This window comes from Erpetoichthys calabaricus, chromosome 4 (genome assembly GCF_900747795.2).
Source record: "Erpetoichthys calabaricus chromosome 4, fErpCal1.3, whole genome shotgun sequence".
Taxonomy (NCBI): domain Eukaryota; kingdom Metazoa; phylum Chordata; class Cladistia; order Polypteriformes; family Polypteridae; genus Erpetoichthys; species Erpetoichthys calabaricus.
The window spans coordinates 217,340,175-217,359,047 of NC_041397.2; the positions used below are offsets into that span (position 1 = coordinate 217,340,175).

General features: G+C 33.3%; 1 protein-coding gene across 2 annotated transcripts in view; it reads right to left on the reverse strand.

Moving 5' to 3' along the window:
• The window catches only part of tenm4 (teneurin transmembrane protein 4), a 679,712-nt gene that overhangs the window by 22,587 nt on the left and 638,252 nt on the right, over nucleotides 1–18,873 (reverse strand). For both annotated transcript variants that reach the window (XM_051926453.1, XM_051926452.1), the window contains 2 exons: nucleotides 12,342–12,577; nucleotides 1,311–1,607 (listed from right to left, as the gene is read on the reverse strand). In XM_051926453.1, coding sequence (XP_051782413.1) covers nucleotides 1,311–1,607; nucleotides 12,342–12,577 — 533 coding nt within the window. The remainder of the gene's footprint in view (nucleotides 1–1,310; nucleotides 1,608–12,341; nucleotides 12,578–18,873) is intronic.

Consider the following 18,873-nt stretch of genomic DNA (forward strand, 5'->3'; position numbering starts at 1 on the left):
TAACAAGAAATTTACAGAATGCCAGGAATATCTGATGCTATGAATGTTAAAACGGTTCAGGAATGCTTTTTACATTAAAAATGAAACATTAATTTAAAAGTACTGCCTGTATGTGAAATCATTTGTCCCCTGTAATATCAGTAAAACATAATTTTATCCAACAGCATTAGCCAATCACATTTTCACCTGTTTTCAAATAAAGTTTATTAAAAAAATACAATAATATTACCTTAAGACAACAAAGTATCAGTGAGTCAGGGACAAAAAAAAAGCTGAAGTGATTTCAAACCATTCATAAGAAATGTATGAACACAATAGCATTGAAAAATACCAAATATAAGAGGTATATATATACACAACAAAGACAGTCAACATGTACATGTGTGATTAGAAAATTTTATGCTTATGATTTAGAAACAAAGTAAAGAAATACTGCTGCAGGTTGCTTGAACTCTGTATTCATGACAATACTAAAATACTAATAGTAAATGACAAGTACTTTTTATCTATCTGTCTTAATGTGGGAACTCAACATCGGTCACATTAAATTGCATTAAAAGAATGTATCAATCTATTCATAATTTTGATAGTTAATATTTGAATAAAGTACTGTAGTTCCAAGTGATGATAAATCTTCTTTTTTTATTCTGAACACAATTTCACATAAAACTACACGCACTATCATGCTATTTGTTATTGACTTGTGTTTCTTCTGGCTCCCATAGATAACTTTTTAATAAAGCTACAAGACTAAGCTTGCCAAATGTCCTTCTTCAGATACTGTGAGGTTTAAAATTGGCACTCTTTTCTGATTTTATATAAAATGAAAACTAGACTATGCTCAGTTAATTATGTAATATTCAAATTTACCTTGTAAAATGTTATTCATGATGGGATGTTTTTGGCCCTTTCATAAATAATAACAAATTAATCACTTACACAACCATTTCTATTACTTCTTTTCATGGTCAAGGACTGTGTGACAATCATTCAATCAGTACTTTGTATACAATACATTATTATAGTCCATGCTGAGCCCTGTTCCACTATAGCAGAATTCAGCATGTATAATTAGTGGGGTTGTTTGACACGTTCAAGATCCACTGACATTTTTTGTTTCATCTGTATGTATAAACCTTTGGATTGAAACCTAAATTATTAGATGGTACACTGTAATGCTTTCTAAATTTACAAAAAAATGCAGATCAAAAATTACAGGAACCCACGTGTTTTATGGCTTGTAATCTCCAAATTAAAACCTCTTGATTAAAATTCAATTAAAGAAAGCACCAAAAAACAATCAGGAATACCTTTTCTAAGTAGGTGTAGCTCCATGATTTTCCATCTGCAAAGATCTGAGATATGATTCTCCCAGTCTGGTCATATTCCATTCGAACCGACATGGTGCCCCTCTGGATACCGGCAATATAACCCCCAGGGGAATAAGTCACATTGACACCGTTCAGTCTGCTGCTTGGGGACCACAGAGTAGGCCTTCCAGCATGATCGTAATGAATACGGAGTGTGAACTTGCGATGGTCATCATACACCTTCTCTGTTCTGGTAATGCGGTCAAAGTCCAAGGACAACAGGTTTCTGTTATGTACCTGTCAACAATTTCAATGTGATATTTCAGCATTTAAAAATTCTTCTATAAACTACAAAATCCTACTGATTATTAGATGAAAAATCAAATTTGTAAATATTTTCACATTATTTTTTCTAAAAGAAAAAAAAATACTTTTAAAAATTTTATTTTCTAAAAAGTTCCTTTATTTGTGGAATTGCATTCAGATACAATTAAAATAAATGTGAAAAGCAATATTTGCATCACAAGAATATTCATACATAATAGATTTTACCCTGATAGTATTAGAAATGCTGATTGATTAATTCAACTATTAGGCACTGCACAACAAGCATTTATCCATGAAGGCTGTTTAGCTTAATAAATAAATAAATACAAAATATGAATCAAAAAAGTAAAAAGGACAGCACAAAAATATCTCTACAATGCACTATAGTGTAGAAATCAAACAAATATGGCACATTGATATGACACTGTCACTTTAAATAACATATTACAAGGACTTTGTTGTGCAGGTGTTTCTCTCTAGTAGCTGCAAACAAAACTACTGACCAAATGCCATTTGTGTTTACTAGTAGATAATGTTTCCTAAATATAATATCCTGGAGGCTTATACACATCTTAGAAATTCAACAATTATTTGTCAGATTTGATCGGCTTTGCAAACAGGCAGAAAATGTAAGAGATGCATCCTTTGGCATAGGAAAACTGCAGATGCTTTGCATGTAAGCAGTGAAATAACAATATCCACTTGGAAACTACTTACTGTGATACCAATCATTTTTTCAAGCAATGCACTATTTTTTGTCCTTAGAATCCAAAAATCTTTAGCATTAACAGTGCAAATCTTTAAGATATGAGTTTTGCACACATTTGTTACCAGGTACGAAAATTATACTTATAATTCATTGCTAGTATTTTAAACAGTGAAAATCAAGGATCAATGCAGTGTAGTAACAAAAGATATGGAACCCCCTATTAATCACACAGACCCCTGAAAGTTTAAAATCTTAATTCAGGTGTGTGTGTGTGTGTGGAGGGGGTTCTCTGAAAATTTATTTTTATAAATACAGTATGTCATAAATTAGTCAATGCCTATTACTGGGATTAAATAATAATAATAAGCAGGAGACCTATGTAGGAGTTAGCACTTCCCCTGATCTAACTAATGCTGAAGAGTGTGCTGGTGATCGCCATAACCATGATTCTGACAGCGCAGTGGAATAGAACAGTATGATGCAAGCTGAGTCTTAATCCAAGTTTGTATTTCTTGTTTTGGAGATATTTTTGATGACCTTCACAATGGGAGAGTGTAGAAATCAATGTCAGATGATGGTGTTGCTGTTTACTATTGTTCTGGAAATTGGTTATGGGGATGAACCATTATTCATTGTGTGTTTCAGTTCTTCCTCTAAGTGCTAGCTAAAATATGCTCAGATATAAATTCAGAAAAAAGTAATTGCTACAGTAGGTTGTCTCCTTTTATTTCAGCTTCCTTTACACTCAAAATGGCTTCTTTCTACCTCCTATGCTCTTAACAAATGAGAGCTGCAGCACTGGTTTGTGGCAGGGTGGTTCTGTAGCAAATTAGTTCACAGCATGCAATTACTGTACATTATACTACATGCTGAAATAGTCATTTTAATGTTTAGTGTCCATGTGTTATGAAAACTGGCTGTTCAGTTTAATTCTCAGAAAGGAAGAGGCATTTGGATGGAAATGTGAGCTTGTAGTAAGGTATAAGTATGAGTGTTTAGTGTGTTAATTACTTTAATATTTTTAATTTTTTCTGGATTACAGCGTCTTCATACACAGTATATTTAACTGCATAAAATGATTAAATTGACTTAGACAGCAAATGGGTTTCAAACCAAAGATGCAGGAACTGTGTGGCAATTGCACCAACTACTGTTTCGCCTCTGATATTTATTTAGCCCTGGATGTATTATTCCTTCATGTACAATCAAAGAAACCACTGACAGAAACCACTTATCTAATTGTGGCCCTATTTATGAGGTTTAATAGGAGAATAACAAGATCTGATTCAGGGTCAAAGAAATGAGCATTCACTCAATAATTTGCATGTATAAATGACATTCTTACCCCAAGTGAATTCTGTTTATTGCCCTGATTAACTGATTTGTTACATCTTTTTGCCAATGAGGAGGTTAAAATGTAAACTAACATATTTTTATCATTGCACCTTGATGCCCCAAATTTGTTAATGTTGAAATAAAAGAAACTTATTTAAATGAACATAAGATATTGAACAATTGATTTTTTACTGGTTCACATTTTCATTTTGCCTGCATTTTTTATTAAATGTGCATCTTATAGTTAATTCTACTGATTGACACACCGTCCACCAGGTATTTTGCACATCTAAAAGAATATAACTTCAGCAGCGCATGATGGTAGCACTGCTACCACAGACAATAAATGTTATGCTACAGTTGCAAGGTAAGAGTCTGCTTTATGTTTCTTATGTAAAGCCACTGCAGACTGAAAAGAATCTGGTTGTGTGAAGCATATTGTTTGGGTAAATCAGTTATTTATTTAAAACTTTCCCTTATATTCCACGGGCCTGTAATCTATTATTGATGTTGTCAATTTTTAGCCAGCTGTTACAGTAATTAATCTGTAGCGCTGATAGAGCAATTACAAAACACTACGTTCCAAAGCAGAGATGGAAACATCAAAAGGAGTTTAAATTTTTAATCACTGTATGCAATAATTGCAACACCAAGCAGTTATTAGATGGGTGTACAAATTCAGAAAAGACACTAAAAAATAGATTTTTTTAACACCATTTTAAATGCTTATATTTTTGAGTGTATGCTAGCTGACAGTGAAAAATACTTTAGTCTTTAGGAATTCATCCCCTGCAGCTTCTTCACTAATCTATCTTGAATTATTGTTAAGACAACACCATTTATCAAAGTGCAGAATTAAAGAAAATAGAATTTGTGAGGCTTCGGAGGTACAAGTACAGTTAAATTAATGAAAATTTCAAATAAATTCATAAAATTTAGTGAAAAGTGAAGAATACGAACAAGTCAAAGAAACCTCTGTTGTATGCTTTTTTTTATAAACACTTTCTCAAATGTAGAAATGCAGACAGTTGAAGAATTGATAGACCAAGAAGATCAGACAGAATATATGTGTAATTTATCACATGCAAATATTGTAATTTTAGGACACAAAATTTAGTAACTTCTTCAATATCATCTCATCTTCCAGTGTTCAACTTCTTAAAATAACACAAACTGCAACAAGAATTGTGTGGATAAAGTGTGGATAATTAACTCACTATGGTCATTCAGGACAATACGACATGATGACAGATCCCAAGAGACATGCCATTTTACAAATGTCATACACTGTGCTTTTAATCCCTGCAAAAGCTGTGAATCTTTTGGTTTTGCATGCCAAAAATAAATTTTTGAGACTTACTGAATCTTTACAAATGTTTAGCACCACCACAATTTATTGTCTTATATTAAATCTTAAGGTTTTTAAAATATCACTTATGGAGCATAAGCCACTTTCTAATGGCAAGCCTGCTGATCACCTGGTACACTGTATATTTAAAAAACCCACATGCAGCTGATGAGTGTGAGAAAAGTAAAATCATCCCTGTAAAAAGATACAGAGATAATGGGAGGGGAACAGATCACTGTATTTCAGATCTGACATCAGTGGACGCTGACTGCTTAATACAGATTTGACCGTTGGTGGATATTAACTGCTAGGCAGGTGCACATACAATACATTTCCTCATCTGTAATGAATTCAGTTGCGTTGGTTAAGATGCAGAGTCTAAAGTGTGATTTCCTAACTTTGGCCAATTAAAGGACAAAACAATGCAAATGTCTGAGGCTAGAAACATAGGGAGCAACCTGTGGGAGTGCCCTTTGTCATTGATATGTTTACAAAAGGAACTTCACAGGCACTTTAATTAAAACAGTGTTCCAAGAAGCTAAGAGTAAGTGGATTATGCACAGCCACATATTATTCCAAATGAGCTTTGTTGTGTGCCTTCAAGGCAGTACACATGTGGGCACTGCAGTTGGCCCATGCTGTCTAAATGAAAGAAAGGCACAAAGGCAGAACCAGATTTTCAGTAGCAAAAAGTGATCCTAGCTAGTGGAGAAAAATGAAGAATTAATGGTCATCGAATGGCTGTCAAGTGTTTAAAATAGCAAAAAAATATCAATTCACCCTATATAAATGTATCTGAATGGTGAGATAATAGATGAGGACATCTGAAGGCACATAATGAGATACATTTTTGGAGTCAGATATAAGAAACTAAGTACAGTATTTTTAATTATTTCAGATAGCTTCGCACAATTAAGAAAGCATTCAATATCAAAAAATCAAGAATTATAGACTTACAATAAAAACAGTTTTTAAAATAATGTTACCACTACAGAATTTATTTATGGATTCACAGAACAAGTTCTGTAAAGTAGAACATATTGCATGTAGTTTGACAAATGACAGAAATCATTCAGTCCATAAAGGTTGTTTGGTTAGCTAAAAGCAAATTGTCCCATAATTTCATCTGTTTTATTTTTTAGCTGCTACTAAATGTCTAACTAGTATCTAGGAAAAAGAGAACCCTAATCAGGTTCAGAAGGAATGGAACATTTACCAAAGAAATATAACTAATATAATTATCTTCAGGCTTTTTTATGAGTCATTGCTCTAAATATTGTTTTACCACATGCACTGTGCAGAAGGCAAGAGCTGGAAATTTTTTTCTCCTGGGATTAACGTGCATCTTGTAAATACAACAGATCTGACACCTGCATGGTTTGGTACATGTGATGAATTTGTTTGTCAGTGCCCAACTTCTATTTTGTCAAAAAGTTAAATACTCATGTTATAAAAAATACAATATATGGCAAATTTGTTAAGATTTGGTTTGTTTGTTTGTTGGTAATGTTCTTTAATTCAAAATATTTTACAACATATTTTTTCTGGCAGATATATTTTTTCTACCTGAATAATAATGTGCAACTTACAGAATCGTTAATCTGCACATTCATTTTAAGAAAAGCAAATATATTGAACAGTGCTAAAGTTTGCATCTATATGCATTTAATAGTTAAAACTCCATATTGTGTGTGTTTGCCATAAATATTGATAATTGTACATTTTTGACCTGCTCACATTTCTTTTTAACCAACTCATATTTTTTCTTTACCTAATTGTAAAACTTTTCTCAAAATATATAATGTGGTATTAAAACATATCATATGCAAACAGGCTTTTGTCATAGAAGTATTAAATACTCTATCTCAGATTAGACAGGATCCTTTTCCTTTATGCAATGTTTCATCAACATCATGGAGTGCAAAATCTGTCACTGAAGAATTTCCTGAGCAAGTAAGAGCTTCTTATAACTGAAGATCAATTACAAGATAGTATCAATACATACATTTATTTAAACAATATTACATACAATGTAAGCAATATCTGGTATTTGATCAGCTATCCCTTTGTATCTGTAAACTGACAGTTAAATTTCAAACATCACACCCATCACTATTGCTGACCTTCAGGACAATGTGCCAGAGTTTCAAAATGGATAATTTTTGTATGACTTTCAATTAGATAAAACAATCAGTTATTCCAAAGATTTGAACAAATAGTCTATAACGTGCATTAAGTGATACTGTAGTGGTGACTGATACAAACCCTTACATTTCAGTATATGGATATAGAACTGTAATATGGATCAGAATATCCCAGATTGTAAAAAGATTTGTTAAACTTATATTGACAAAAGTTTACATTTACAATTTTTATCTATGTTATTCCACTTATTCTGGTAGGGAAGAGGTTAACTCAGCCATGTTTCAAGGTCACCCAGGAAGGCCGCATATTTCTTTGACTCTAGCCATTATCCTGGCCCCTGAACTAATTTCACCCTTGGGGGTATTACATATTAAAGTGCATTAGTAGCTTTCAATTTAAAGATGAGAAGGGTGTTAAATGAACATCCTAACAGACAACCAACGACAGACAAGCTGGCACCTCAGACTACATCCTAGCCAGCATTCACACATTAGAAATTTGGAAAGGTTTGCATTTCTCAAGAAAAGCATGGAATACACTGGACTGTGTTGGTAACATAAAATTTAATCTTTAAAATTCATTTTTTGTGTAGGTAATTTAACAAAGGATTTTTATAGGCTAACATTAGGTCTATGTAAAAGACTAATTTCAATAGCAGAAAAATTACTCTGCATGTATTTTTTTGTTATTTGCAATGGCCTCATAGATCAAGTGAATACATTTTTGGGTCATATGGTCAATTCACAGCATTAAATGCACTGACTTACAGAAAAGGCTCTGGATTGCATTAGCATAATTAAAAACACTAACTTCAAAAATTAGAATCAAATTGCTACATTATAATTTTCAAGAAGGTCTCTACTGCAAATAGAAAATGGATGATTGAATCTGGGTAATTCAAAGAACAGAACTATAACAAATTCTTTAAAATGAAAAAAAAACCCAATTTTGACTGTAAAGAACTATATGAAGTTCCCTGAAAGAGGAAAACATTTGAAGATTTTTGTCACATTCAAATTTCAATTAGTGGCCAAAGCTGACTTTCACTTAAATTATTTATGTTTCTTGTTTTTTCTGTTTCAACACTCAAGTAAAATAATTCAAACAGAAGGTAACGTGTCGCATATCTAAAATGTCTAGCTATGATGTGCAAAAGACTTGTCCTTAATCTCCTCAAAGTGGCTGGTATCTGGCTCTTTCCTTATTTCTGTTTATGAAGAGATCCTTGGAAGCTGATAATATCTGATAACTTCATAAATTTAGATTTTATAATTTTTAAAAAATTATTTCAGTTATAAAATGTAAGCAGCACCCTATATTTTTGCAAATTACAAGAGCCAAAATAAGTATGTAAAACTAATGATTTTTGTACACCACAATAACAGATCTAATATAATTTGTGATCAAGCTTAAAACATAATAGATTCCTAATATGAGGATAGCTAGAATGAAAAGCGTCACACAATAAAAGCTGTCAGGAATGAAGCCGCACCACTTGGCTCATATACATGGGCAACTTGAAATATAATTACAAACTTAGCTTGGATGCTAAGTCCTTTATTCTGTGTATTTTTAACTAAATAAGGTGTTTCAAAATATTCTAGAACTACCTCTCTCTGTCCGTTTTGAAAGTCACATTGCAAAATGTTTCTGGTGCTGACAATATGTTATTAATTCATTTTAGGCATTTTACTATTTTCCTGGTGATGTCATCACATTAACTTTTGGTGTGTCTATGGTCTATGTGTGTTTCTATGGTCATCATCCAGTAGTATGGCTGTTTCTATGGATGCTGTCCTTCTGAAGTTTTTAGCTTCTGTTTTGTTGCTTGGTATGTGATAAATGTGACATCATAATTTCCATGACATAGATAGCAGCATGCATTGAAAAATTTAAACTTTGCATGAGGACTGCAACAGTGACTCACCTTAGTGGTTTGTAGTTTAAACTCAGTCTCTTTCACTAATGTGTGTGAAGTATCTATAGGGATGAGGCCTTGTACACAACCATGACTCTCTAGTGCTATGGTCATTAGAACTGCAGTTGCCTTAGAGGGTAATATACGGCTCTCATTCACCTTTAGCATGGGCTATGACAGGAGTGGGTGGTAGGGAGAAAAATCAATGTCATGGAATAATAAAAAATTTGTAAAGTTTCAGTAGATACCAGATACACTACTGATTAACTATGCACACTGATGTGCCTCTTATCTGTTGAAATGCCTTGTTGATGCTCCACTAATCAACTACATTCGATAGCAGGTTTACAGCCCTCTTGAAAATTAGTCTTGTTCTTGATTGCTTTTTCATGACACCGTTGTGGCCAAGCAAACACAGTACAAGACAGTTTCTTTCTGTCCTACTTTCCTGACTTCCTTATCAGGTTGAAAAGTACAGCTCACTGGGTAATATTCTTAAAGTGGTTGGCTCACTTATTGCACACAGTTCACATACCGACATGACACAAACACAAAATCACATTTCGTGTTTCCTTTTGCATTCACATTTTTTGTTGTATTTCTAAAATACTGAAAGTCTTCCACCAATATTTTTACATACAGGTAACACAGTTTTTGTGAAATACATGCCGGAAGTAGATTTTCATCCAGTATTCTGGATCAACTTGTGCACTGCCCACTCCTATGCTGTAATACTGCTCTGCCACAGGTAGAATTAGCATCACAAGGGCAAGATAAAAATGCATCAGGAAATGTAAATTAAACCAAAAAACTAGTAGGGGTCAAAACTGGAAAGACTAACACACTTGCGACTAAACATAAAATGAAAAATCAAACATGTCAAAGGTAGTGTTGATCAGCGAATTTTGCCAAAGCATTATTCGCAGTGAATTTGCAACGTTCCCATTTGCTCTTGTTTGTCGAATTATTTACTGATAATTCGGCTGGTTTTGGAGAACTTTTTTCCCCAGTGTCCCATAATTCTTTGCAAGGCTAGCGTGATCTCACCCGGAGCTGTAACAGCCAGCATTGGATGGGAACAGCCCCCGGATACATAATGCAGATCATTTGCATTACCAACTCTGTGGGATTTACTTAATAGTAGCACAAATAAGTAAATAATGCAGCTTCTCAAACTTTTAGTTTTGGAAACATATACAGCATATATAACAAGTTATCGCTGCTTGTCGGCAAATATGCAGGTTGATCTTTGAGTTCCACATCAATAAAAGAGAAGGAGAATTAGCCATGTGAAGATAAACAAATCCTGAAGGAGTCTGATGCCAAAACACAGGAAACTCTATGAAATAATTACAATAACCAAAAATTAATTACTATTTATAAGACATTTCTATCTTTTTGATAGAAGAAAAAGTGCAAACCATCAGCACATACAGTTTGGAGAGCCTTCAGTGCGACTTCAAAAAATAGAATGAGCCAGCGGCTTCAATCATGACACAACAATTTGAATTTTCTGCCTTTAAAAGACCTACGTATTTTTTCTGACTTTTGACTATGATTTCAGCATTTATGCTTTGTTTTGACAAAATATATGATTGTGTGTCTCCTACTGCGATCTTTCTACTTTGATCTCATTGAGGCATGGTGATACAGTGGTTGACACTGCTGCTGCACAGCTCACTACACCTTTTTGACCACAATAATCGGTCAAATATAGTTGGCAGATGTTTCCCTAGCCCTCAGGGACACTTTAAAGACAATTGCACCGTTATAATCCAGTCAAATCTAGTTCCATTGATTTCAATGCATTTCTCTGAGTTTGCCGATATTTGCGAACACCTCCATCATTTCTCTGAACTGGAGTTCGCTCATTACTAGTCAAAAGAAAACACAAGTCAAAAGATTTTAGCCTTAATGTCAATCAACTAAAGATTCAAAAAAGGAAAACTCTATTTAAATAGTGTTACTTCAATGATGTCACAATATGCAACTTTGGTGAAATGTAATATGGCAACAGAAACCCATGCCTTCACAATGGAGTTGCAAAATGTCCATACCCATAATGTAAACAAAACTACATCATGAAATAACAATAAAATAAAACAAGAAGTCTTTAAACAAAATAGGAAAACTAAACTAGAAAGAATAACATTCCATACCCTCAGAAAAAAAATTATGACATTCAAAATAAAAATCCCTAATGTTTAGGAAAAATAAAACAAAATCATGACAGGTAGTAACCATTGCTGCTATGTTTTTTGGCTCCACTTGTGCTGTTTTCTAGATTAAAACAGATATTTAGATATTTGGTTTTTAAACAATAGTCTCGGCATTAGATTTTGAGTTTTTGGCATTTGGTAGTTTAGTCTTTTTTTATTTATGAGTTTATTTTTTATATTAATAATTATATTATTTATTGATTTATGTCAGTTTTAACGTTGTTTTTTTATTTCTGGGGTTGTTTAGTATCTTTATTTATTTCTTTATTCCTTTTGGATGTTTCTTTTCTGGTAAAGCATTATAACTTTTTAATTACTAAATTATAATTCTTTCTTTGTGTAAGCATTTAAGATAATATAGTTGTTTAAATATTGAAGTATTGGAAGTATTGTTTCCTGGTTTTGGCCATATTTTTGGGGCATATCTCATCACTTTGAGAAGCTGAAGGGAAGATCAAGCAAGAGGCTAGCACTTCATCAAATAAACAAATAAACAATACTTTACAGATCTCTAGTTTCAGCTGTAGTTTTGCTTTGCCGTTGTTTTTGGTTTACTTATTGATTGAACATTCAACTTGGGTGATTGTTATTATGAAGCAGTATATTGATCCTCACTAATGATAATCACAGTTCTCTTGTTCTGTGCTCAAAAGAAAGGCCTTTTTTAAAACACTCAAACCATCCAATTGGTCATGACAAGTGGGATACTCTTAGATCAATATGATGAACTTGTTTGTGTACATTCAAATTTCTTAGCATAAATCTAAATCTCCTTTTGATTTGTATCACAAAATAAACCTGAATGACTCTCATTGTAAATGTGTGCAAAACAAAGCAGTAGCTATATTATCTTACAACAAAACAGGCTGCAAGTCACAATGTCAATGTACAACAAGGTGTTTCAATTCAAGAAACAATAGAGGAGATGCTTTTATAAGCGCTTACAATGCATTCCTAAACATTTGCTGATAGTAATTTAAAATGAGAGGAATATATAATTTACCTGACATTTGGTATGGTATCAACTTACCCTAAGTCTGCGTCCAAAAACTGTGACTTGACCTCTTGCTTGTTCTTTACGCTGTCGCCATTCCACTAAGTTCAGTCCATTGTCAATTGGCAAAGTTACATTTCTCTTTCCTACTGTTGGGTTGACTGTACCAGCTAAAAGATGAGGTTCTGTATGGAGTGACACTTCCATTCCATTGGCTAAAACCAACTTTAAGGATCCATCCAGTCCAATGTAATAACTGTTACGAACTTGATCTGTCAAAATAAGGATAGCAGTTAAAAACAAATAATATATTTATGGATTTCACTGCACTGGTGTTGATTCTAACACACTTATCAGGAAGAACTTTGAGAAGCTGATCTAAAAATGTGATTCCTGGGCAAAGACCACTTGGACCCTCTTTTATTTTATCCCTGAGACACCTATAGGAATAGGCGATGCTCTGATCTAAATACTGAACAGAGCCTGCTCCCAACAGGAGTAGGCTAACACTCTGATTTCTTAAGTGCCATTAACATTATCCAGGATGGGGAACATATACGGAAATTGAAGTAGATGGACCCAGAGTATCTTGGATAATGGCAAAGAAGATAAGGAGTGCTGAAAAATGGTGTAGAATTTTATTATGTGATGCAGGCAGAAACATCTGAAATTGAAAATTGCTAAGACAAGGCAGCTGGGGATGGTCGCAGGGCATGCCAGAGAGGCTCTGAGATCAGTCACCATCATGGCTAAAAAAATGAGGGGAGTGCTTTCCTATACATACCTGGGATTCATCTGAACAGTAGACTGGACTGGATGTAAAACATAGACACGATGTACAAAAATATCCATGTCAGGATCTTCTTTCAGAGAAAGCTCAAGTGACAATCTCTTAAGAGGTTTTACTGTTTTAATAGTCCAATATTGCTAATATACCTAACAGCTTATGTTGTGGTTAACCCAGGGGATGCTAGACACATAAATAAACTGATAAAGAAAACCAAATATACTGTAGGACTGACATTGGACTCACTGGACATAGAGGCAGAAAAGAGGATGACGGCAAAATTAAAGGCCATCATGAGTAATGCTGCCCATCATCTCCATCATGTACTGTCCAGGAACACAATTAATCACTTGTTCATTTCAGCATGGTGCATTAAATGTCACTATAAGCATTGTTTTTTTTTTCTTGCAGTCATCAGACAATATAGTCAGTTATAAGTCTCTTTGGCATAAGAACAATGCTTCTTAAGAGATAACATTCAGTACATCAAATGCACAATGGAGATGCTGTGTATAGCTCTGGGTCTTAGAGATAGATAGATAGATAGATAGATAGATAGATAGATAGATAGATAGATAGATAGATAGATAGATAGATAGATAGATAGATAGATAGATCTAGGCAGTCACAGTCACAGTTTTCCATTATACAGGGGTATTGCTGTTGGTATAAAGGAGCCCCAGTGGCATTTTTTGACACACTTCGGCTGAATAATTCTATGGCTGAAAGTACTTAGTGTTAGTGTGTTAGTTGGAGTGTGTTCCAAGACCAGTCCAAATTGTCACTGATATGGATCCCCAAGTACTTGTAGAAGAGCACAAACTCTATATCTACTCCCTGAATAGTGACTGGAACTTAGTGGTTCTTTGGTGCGGGAAAATTCTACAATCAGTTTGTAGGTTTTGCTGATATTGAGATGCAGCGAATTGTCTTTGCTCCAAGAAACAACATTTTCCACCTGACTCCTATACTATATCTCATACCCCTTATCAATACACCCCATAAGTGCAGAATCATCTGAGAATTTCTACAAGTGACATAACCTGGTGTTATATTTATAGTCGGAGAGACAGGACTGTTCCTTGTGGTGCTCCAGTGTTGTGCACTGCTTTGTATTTTCTTGTTATGTTTTTGTGCTATACCTATGTGCAGAGCTTGCACTACTCTGCCCTCAGGGATTACCAGAGGAGTATTGTATGTTCTACTAACTAACTGCGCTATATAAATGTAATGAATTATTATTATTATTATTATTTACTTATCTGTCTACCCATCCATCCATCCATCTATAAGTCAATCTATCTACTTATGATGTCTAACTTATAAAAATCAAACATAAAGTATTTATATATTATTTTTCCAAACCAACATGCACGTTATGTAGGACATACATCTTATGCAAACACTGATGTGATTTGAGTTCAGGCCTAAGTGACCTGCTCAAGATCACCGTGTAAATCAATACTGAGATTTGAACCTGCAGCTTTTCCAGACAGATCCTTAAACACTATGGCACAACAGCAGTTACAATTTAAATATACTGTATATTAGCACTTAATTTGGTTAAGAGCCAATTTTAACAACTTAGGAGATGAGTGGAAGATAAGAAAAATCTAAATTAATGCAATTTTAAAATATTAAACAGTTGAAATGAAGAAAATAATAGTGCTAAATAAAAAAATCAATACCAGTAATTTAGCTTTTTAATTAAAAGCTAATACTACAAAATGTGATCATTATTCCTTAAAACTTCTGCATGTACTGTCAAGCAAAAACAAAATCTGTAAACATTTGTTTAACCACATGAGCTCAAACATTTCTTCTGAAAGAAATGAAATTAGAGATGGAGGAATGAAACATAATAATTGTCTTTACAAAAGAATATACCAGAGTAAAGTTCAAAAGCTCAAAAGGTCCTTAAAGCCTCTACAAAATTAAATTTAATGTAATCAATAATTAAATTTCTTTTATATTAGAAGTAACTGAATGCCAATAAAAGCAGCTTTTATTTGGCAGTTCTTATTAAAAAGGACATTAAGTTAACTGCAGCAGAACACGGGCAGGTTTAAGTGCTTGTCACCTTAGTAGAGGTCAAATCCACTAAAACAAGGTCAAGACATCTTAACAAATTGGTATGTGCCTGGAACCAGACTTGAATTATGAAAGGTGTAAAGTGTATTGCTCTTTTTTTGCAAAGAGCTCTTTCATCAACCACAGTTGATGAGCCTTCTGTCACAGAAAAAAATAAAAGGATTAAGCTCTTTACAGAAATTACCCTCACTAAGGACTATTGAGAGTTAATGAGCCCTGTGAACGCTAAAAAATTACTTGATTGCAAGGGAAAAGTAACCCATGCTAGAGAAAAGTGTAAAATAAATGATGGGTACCATCATCTTGACAACTAAATTATAATCAAAAAATGAGCAGAAGAAACATCTAAGAATTGTGTACACTTTAAAACACCTTAGCTGTGAACAGGTAATTAGCCAGGTGACTATCCTGTGTTACTGTTGCTTCAGTTTGTTAGGTGCCGTCTTCTCTCTTTAGTTTTCAGCATTTTTTGACAGAAAAAATAAGTATTATAAACAATTTACAATTTTTAAATGTTCTACTTAATGTAGTTTTAGCTTCAGTACTCATTTTACCAGAAAATAAGCATATACAATATTTTTTGTTAATAGATTTGACTGAATACACAATACAGTATTTCAAATATATCAGTTTAATTAATTCAGTTAAACTAAACAAATTAAAAACCTTTTTTCAGTACATTCTATTAAAAGATTTTCAAATATTCAATTTGATATATTTTTTTTACATTTCTAAATAGTTGTTTACCTCTTTATCTTTATAATCCTTATTGTATACTTTTTAAACATATGCAATCTGGATATTGAAATGTAACATTGTTAGAGATCTACTTATAACACTCCAGAATGATACCATTCTCCAGAGTACTAGATGTTGCAGCCTTTCCTGAAAAAGTGTCGCTCTTTCTCGTTTAAAGCTGTTGTGGAAGGTAGGGTAAAAACACAAATTCATCTTCATGTTGTCAAATATTATTTTCCAATTGTAAACCATGCATTCTGTTTTATACTATTCAAGCATACTTATAATGCTTCATGTGTAGGATCAATTCTTTGTAACTGATGTATTATAATTTATCTGACCATTAATGAACTATTAAAGGAAGTACATTTTCAGGAAAATTTATATCAGTTTTCCTCTGCACAGCTCCCTATTGGCTTCAACAACCTCCCAGACAACATATATAAGTATAATATATTAAAAATGGAAAACAGTTTTGATGACCAAGAAGGAAAAGGGACAAATTCCTTATTAGCAAAATGTATGTTTTTTCATGTTGTAATTTGTCCAAAACTCTGTTCTATTTAACATGGTGGCTGGCACTGCTTAGCAGCTCCATGAGACTGGGTTCAAGTCCAGACCTGATCACTTACTGTTTGTGAGGAATTTGAATGTCTTTTTCATATTAGTGACTTTAAATTGTCCCTGAGGGAGTGAAAGTGTGTGTGTGTGTGCTGGATTCTGCCTTATGCTTGGTGCTGACTGGGAATTCTATCTCTCTGTGACCTTGAATGGGATTAAATAGTCTGTATGTATAGTATATAAAAATTTATGACAGCTACATATATTTTAAAAGATGAATAAGTAATGTATATGCTATTCTGTATGTGTTCTAAAAACTGTTAGAATAGGTAAATATTGTAAATGAAAATGTAACTTATTTAAATTCAAGAACTCAACACTCACCTTGATCTCTCAGTTTAGGAATGACTGCAATATGATCATATTATTACACTAAGCAGAACTTTAAGCATGAAGTTTATTCTGGTTTCCTTATGTTAGGCTGGGCACTATTTATTTTGTGCTAACATGTACTTTCTGTTCATCTGAGGGTTTTTTTTTTTGTTCAGATGCTAAAGATGCACAATATTAAGATGAACTGGAGTCTTTGAATCAATACAGTTTTACTGCATGTTTTTGTTTATGTGTGAGTATGATCTGTGATGGATTGACTTCTAGTCCAAGGTTGCTTCCCACTTCCTTTCTCAAATACAAATATACAGTACATGACACAAAAATAATTGCCTTCAAAAGAAACACAGAAAAAAACTCTTCAATCTCTGATATTATTAATATTAGCATTCTTGGACATTTGATATGCTATTATGAAGTACAGAGCTTATCACTGTCATTCTGGCTTACTTTAAAAAAATAATGAATACCAAAGGGAAAAAAGCAGACCTTGAAAATAGCAACACAACTTAACACACATGGGTGCAAACTACAACATAAACATTTTGCTAACAAGAATATTCACTGTATCAGAATCATTTGTAAAATAGCTAACTTACTCCAAAATGTCATCCAGATATATTTCTAAAAGCTACTTTTATATAAGGGTCAAATAATATGGTAATTGCAAGGCTTATGATGGAACTGTTTGTTGGACATCAGTGACTCCAGCGAATGTTATAATGTAAAGTTTTAAATGTTACAGTGAGAAAGAAATAAAAACAAGACAGCTAAAGCACAGATAATATTGGCAAAATGCTTGCATGATTATATTTTATTAAAGAGATTTATAATTACACAGTCCTCTATCAAGACATTTACGTGGTAAAATTAAGCACTGTGTATGCTGCTGACTGAGACTTCTAACTTTTCTGTTTTAGTTATTACTATACAAGGTTACTTAAAATGTTTTAATTTACTTGAGACAGTACTGATCCTGCGCATTTTTTCATAGTACACAAAAACTTAATGGGAACAAAAAATATAAATAATTTAAAAATGTATTAATAATACATTTTCTCACAGCATTAACATGTTTACAAATTCTAGGATGCTAGTACACCCACCTTCAAAATGGGGGGTTTGTTCAGTTATGCTTCATCAGACTTTTTACTTGAATGGTGCACAACTCCTGTATGCTTCTTTTATTATAGAGAGAATTTTTATTCATATTCACAAAGCAGTCAGTATTTGGTGGAATTTGAAATGGGAAAGAAATATTGTTCAGTGTACAGCTCACTATTTTTAAATATTTGAAATTTGGGAAAAATATTTTTGCTCAAATGTATGGTAAAGATTGGCGATTCTAAATTGGCCCTAGTGTGTGCTTGGTGTGTTTGTGTGTGTCCTGCGGTGGGTTGGCACCCTGCCCAGGATTGTCTCCTGCCTTGTGCCCTGTGTTGGCTGGGATTGGCTCCAGCAGACCCCCGTGACCCTGTGTTCGGATTCAGCGGGTTAGAAAATGGATGGATGGATGGATGTATGGTAAAGAAATCTTTTGCTTCATTCTAATGATTATTATTTCACTTGCTACATGGTTTCTGTATCTTTTTTACATAAAACAACCCCTTTCGGCAGCTTTACTTTTACCAGTCCTGCAAACCTTTCAAGTTGGAATTAAAATGACATTTGTATTATAGATGTATCATTGCTATTAAATATGCAAATGTAAATATTACCTACAAATAAGGCAGAGTAGTATTTCCTCACAAGTGGGTTAGTAGACATATTCTTTTGGCAGAAATAAATATGATAAATGTAAGAAATGTGGCAATTATAATTCATTCATTCATTTTCAGATTCCAATTCTTTTAGAATTGAGGTGTGCCTAATTGGACACTGTATACAAGCAGCAACAGGTACTAAAGAATGAATCTGGATGGAATGGCAACTACAAAAGTCCTAAAGAAATTGTAGCTTGTTTTCCTCTAGTTTTCTAATTAGGATGAATTCATGTTAAAA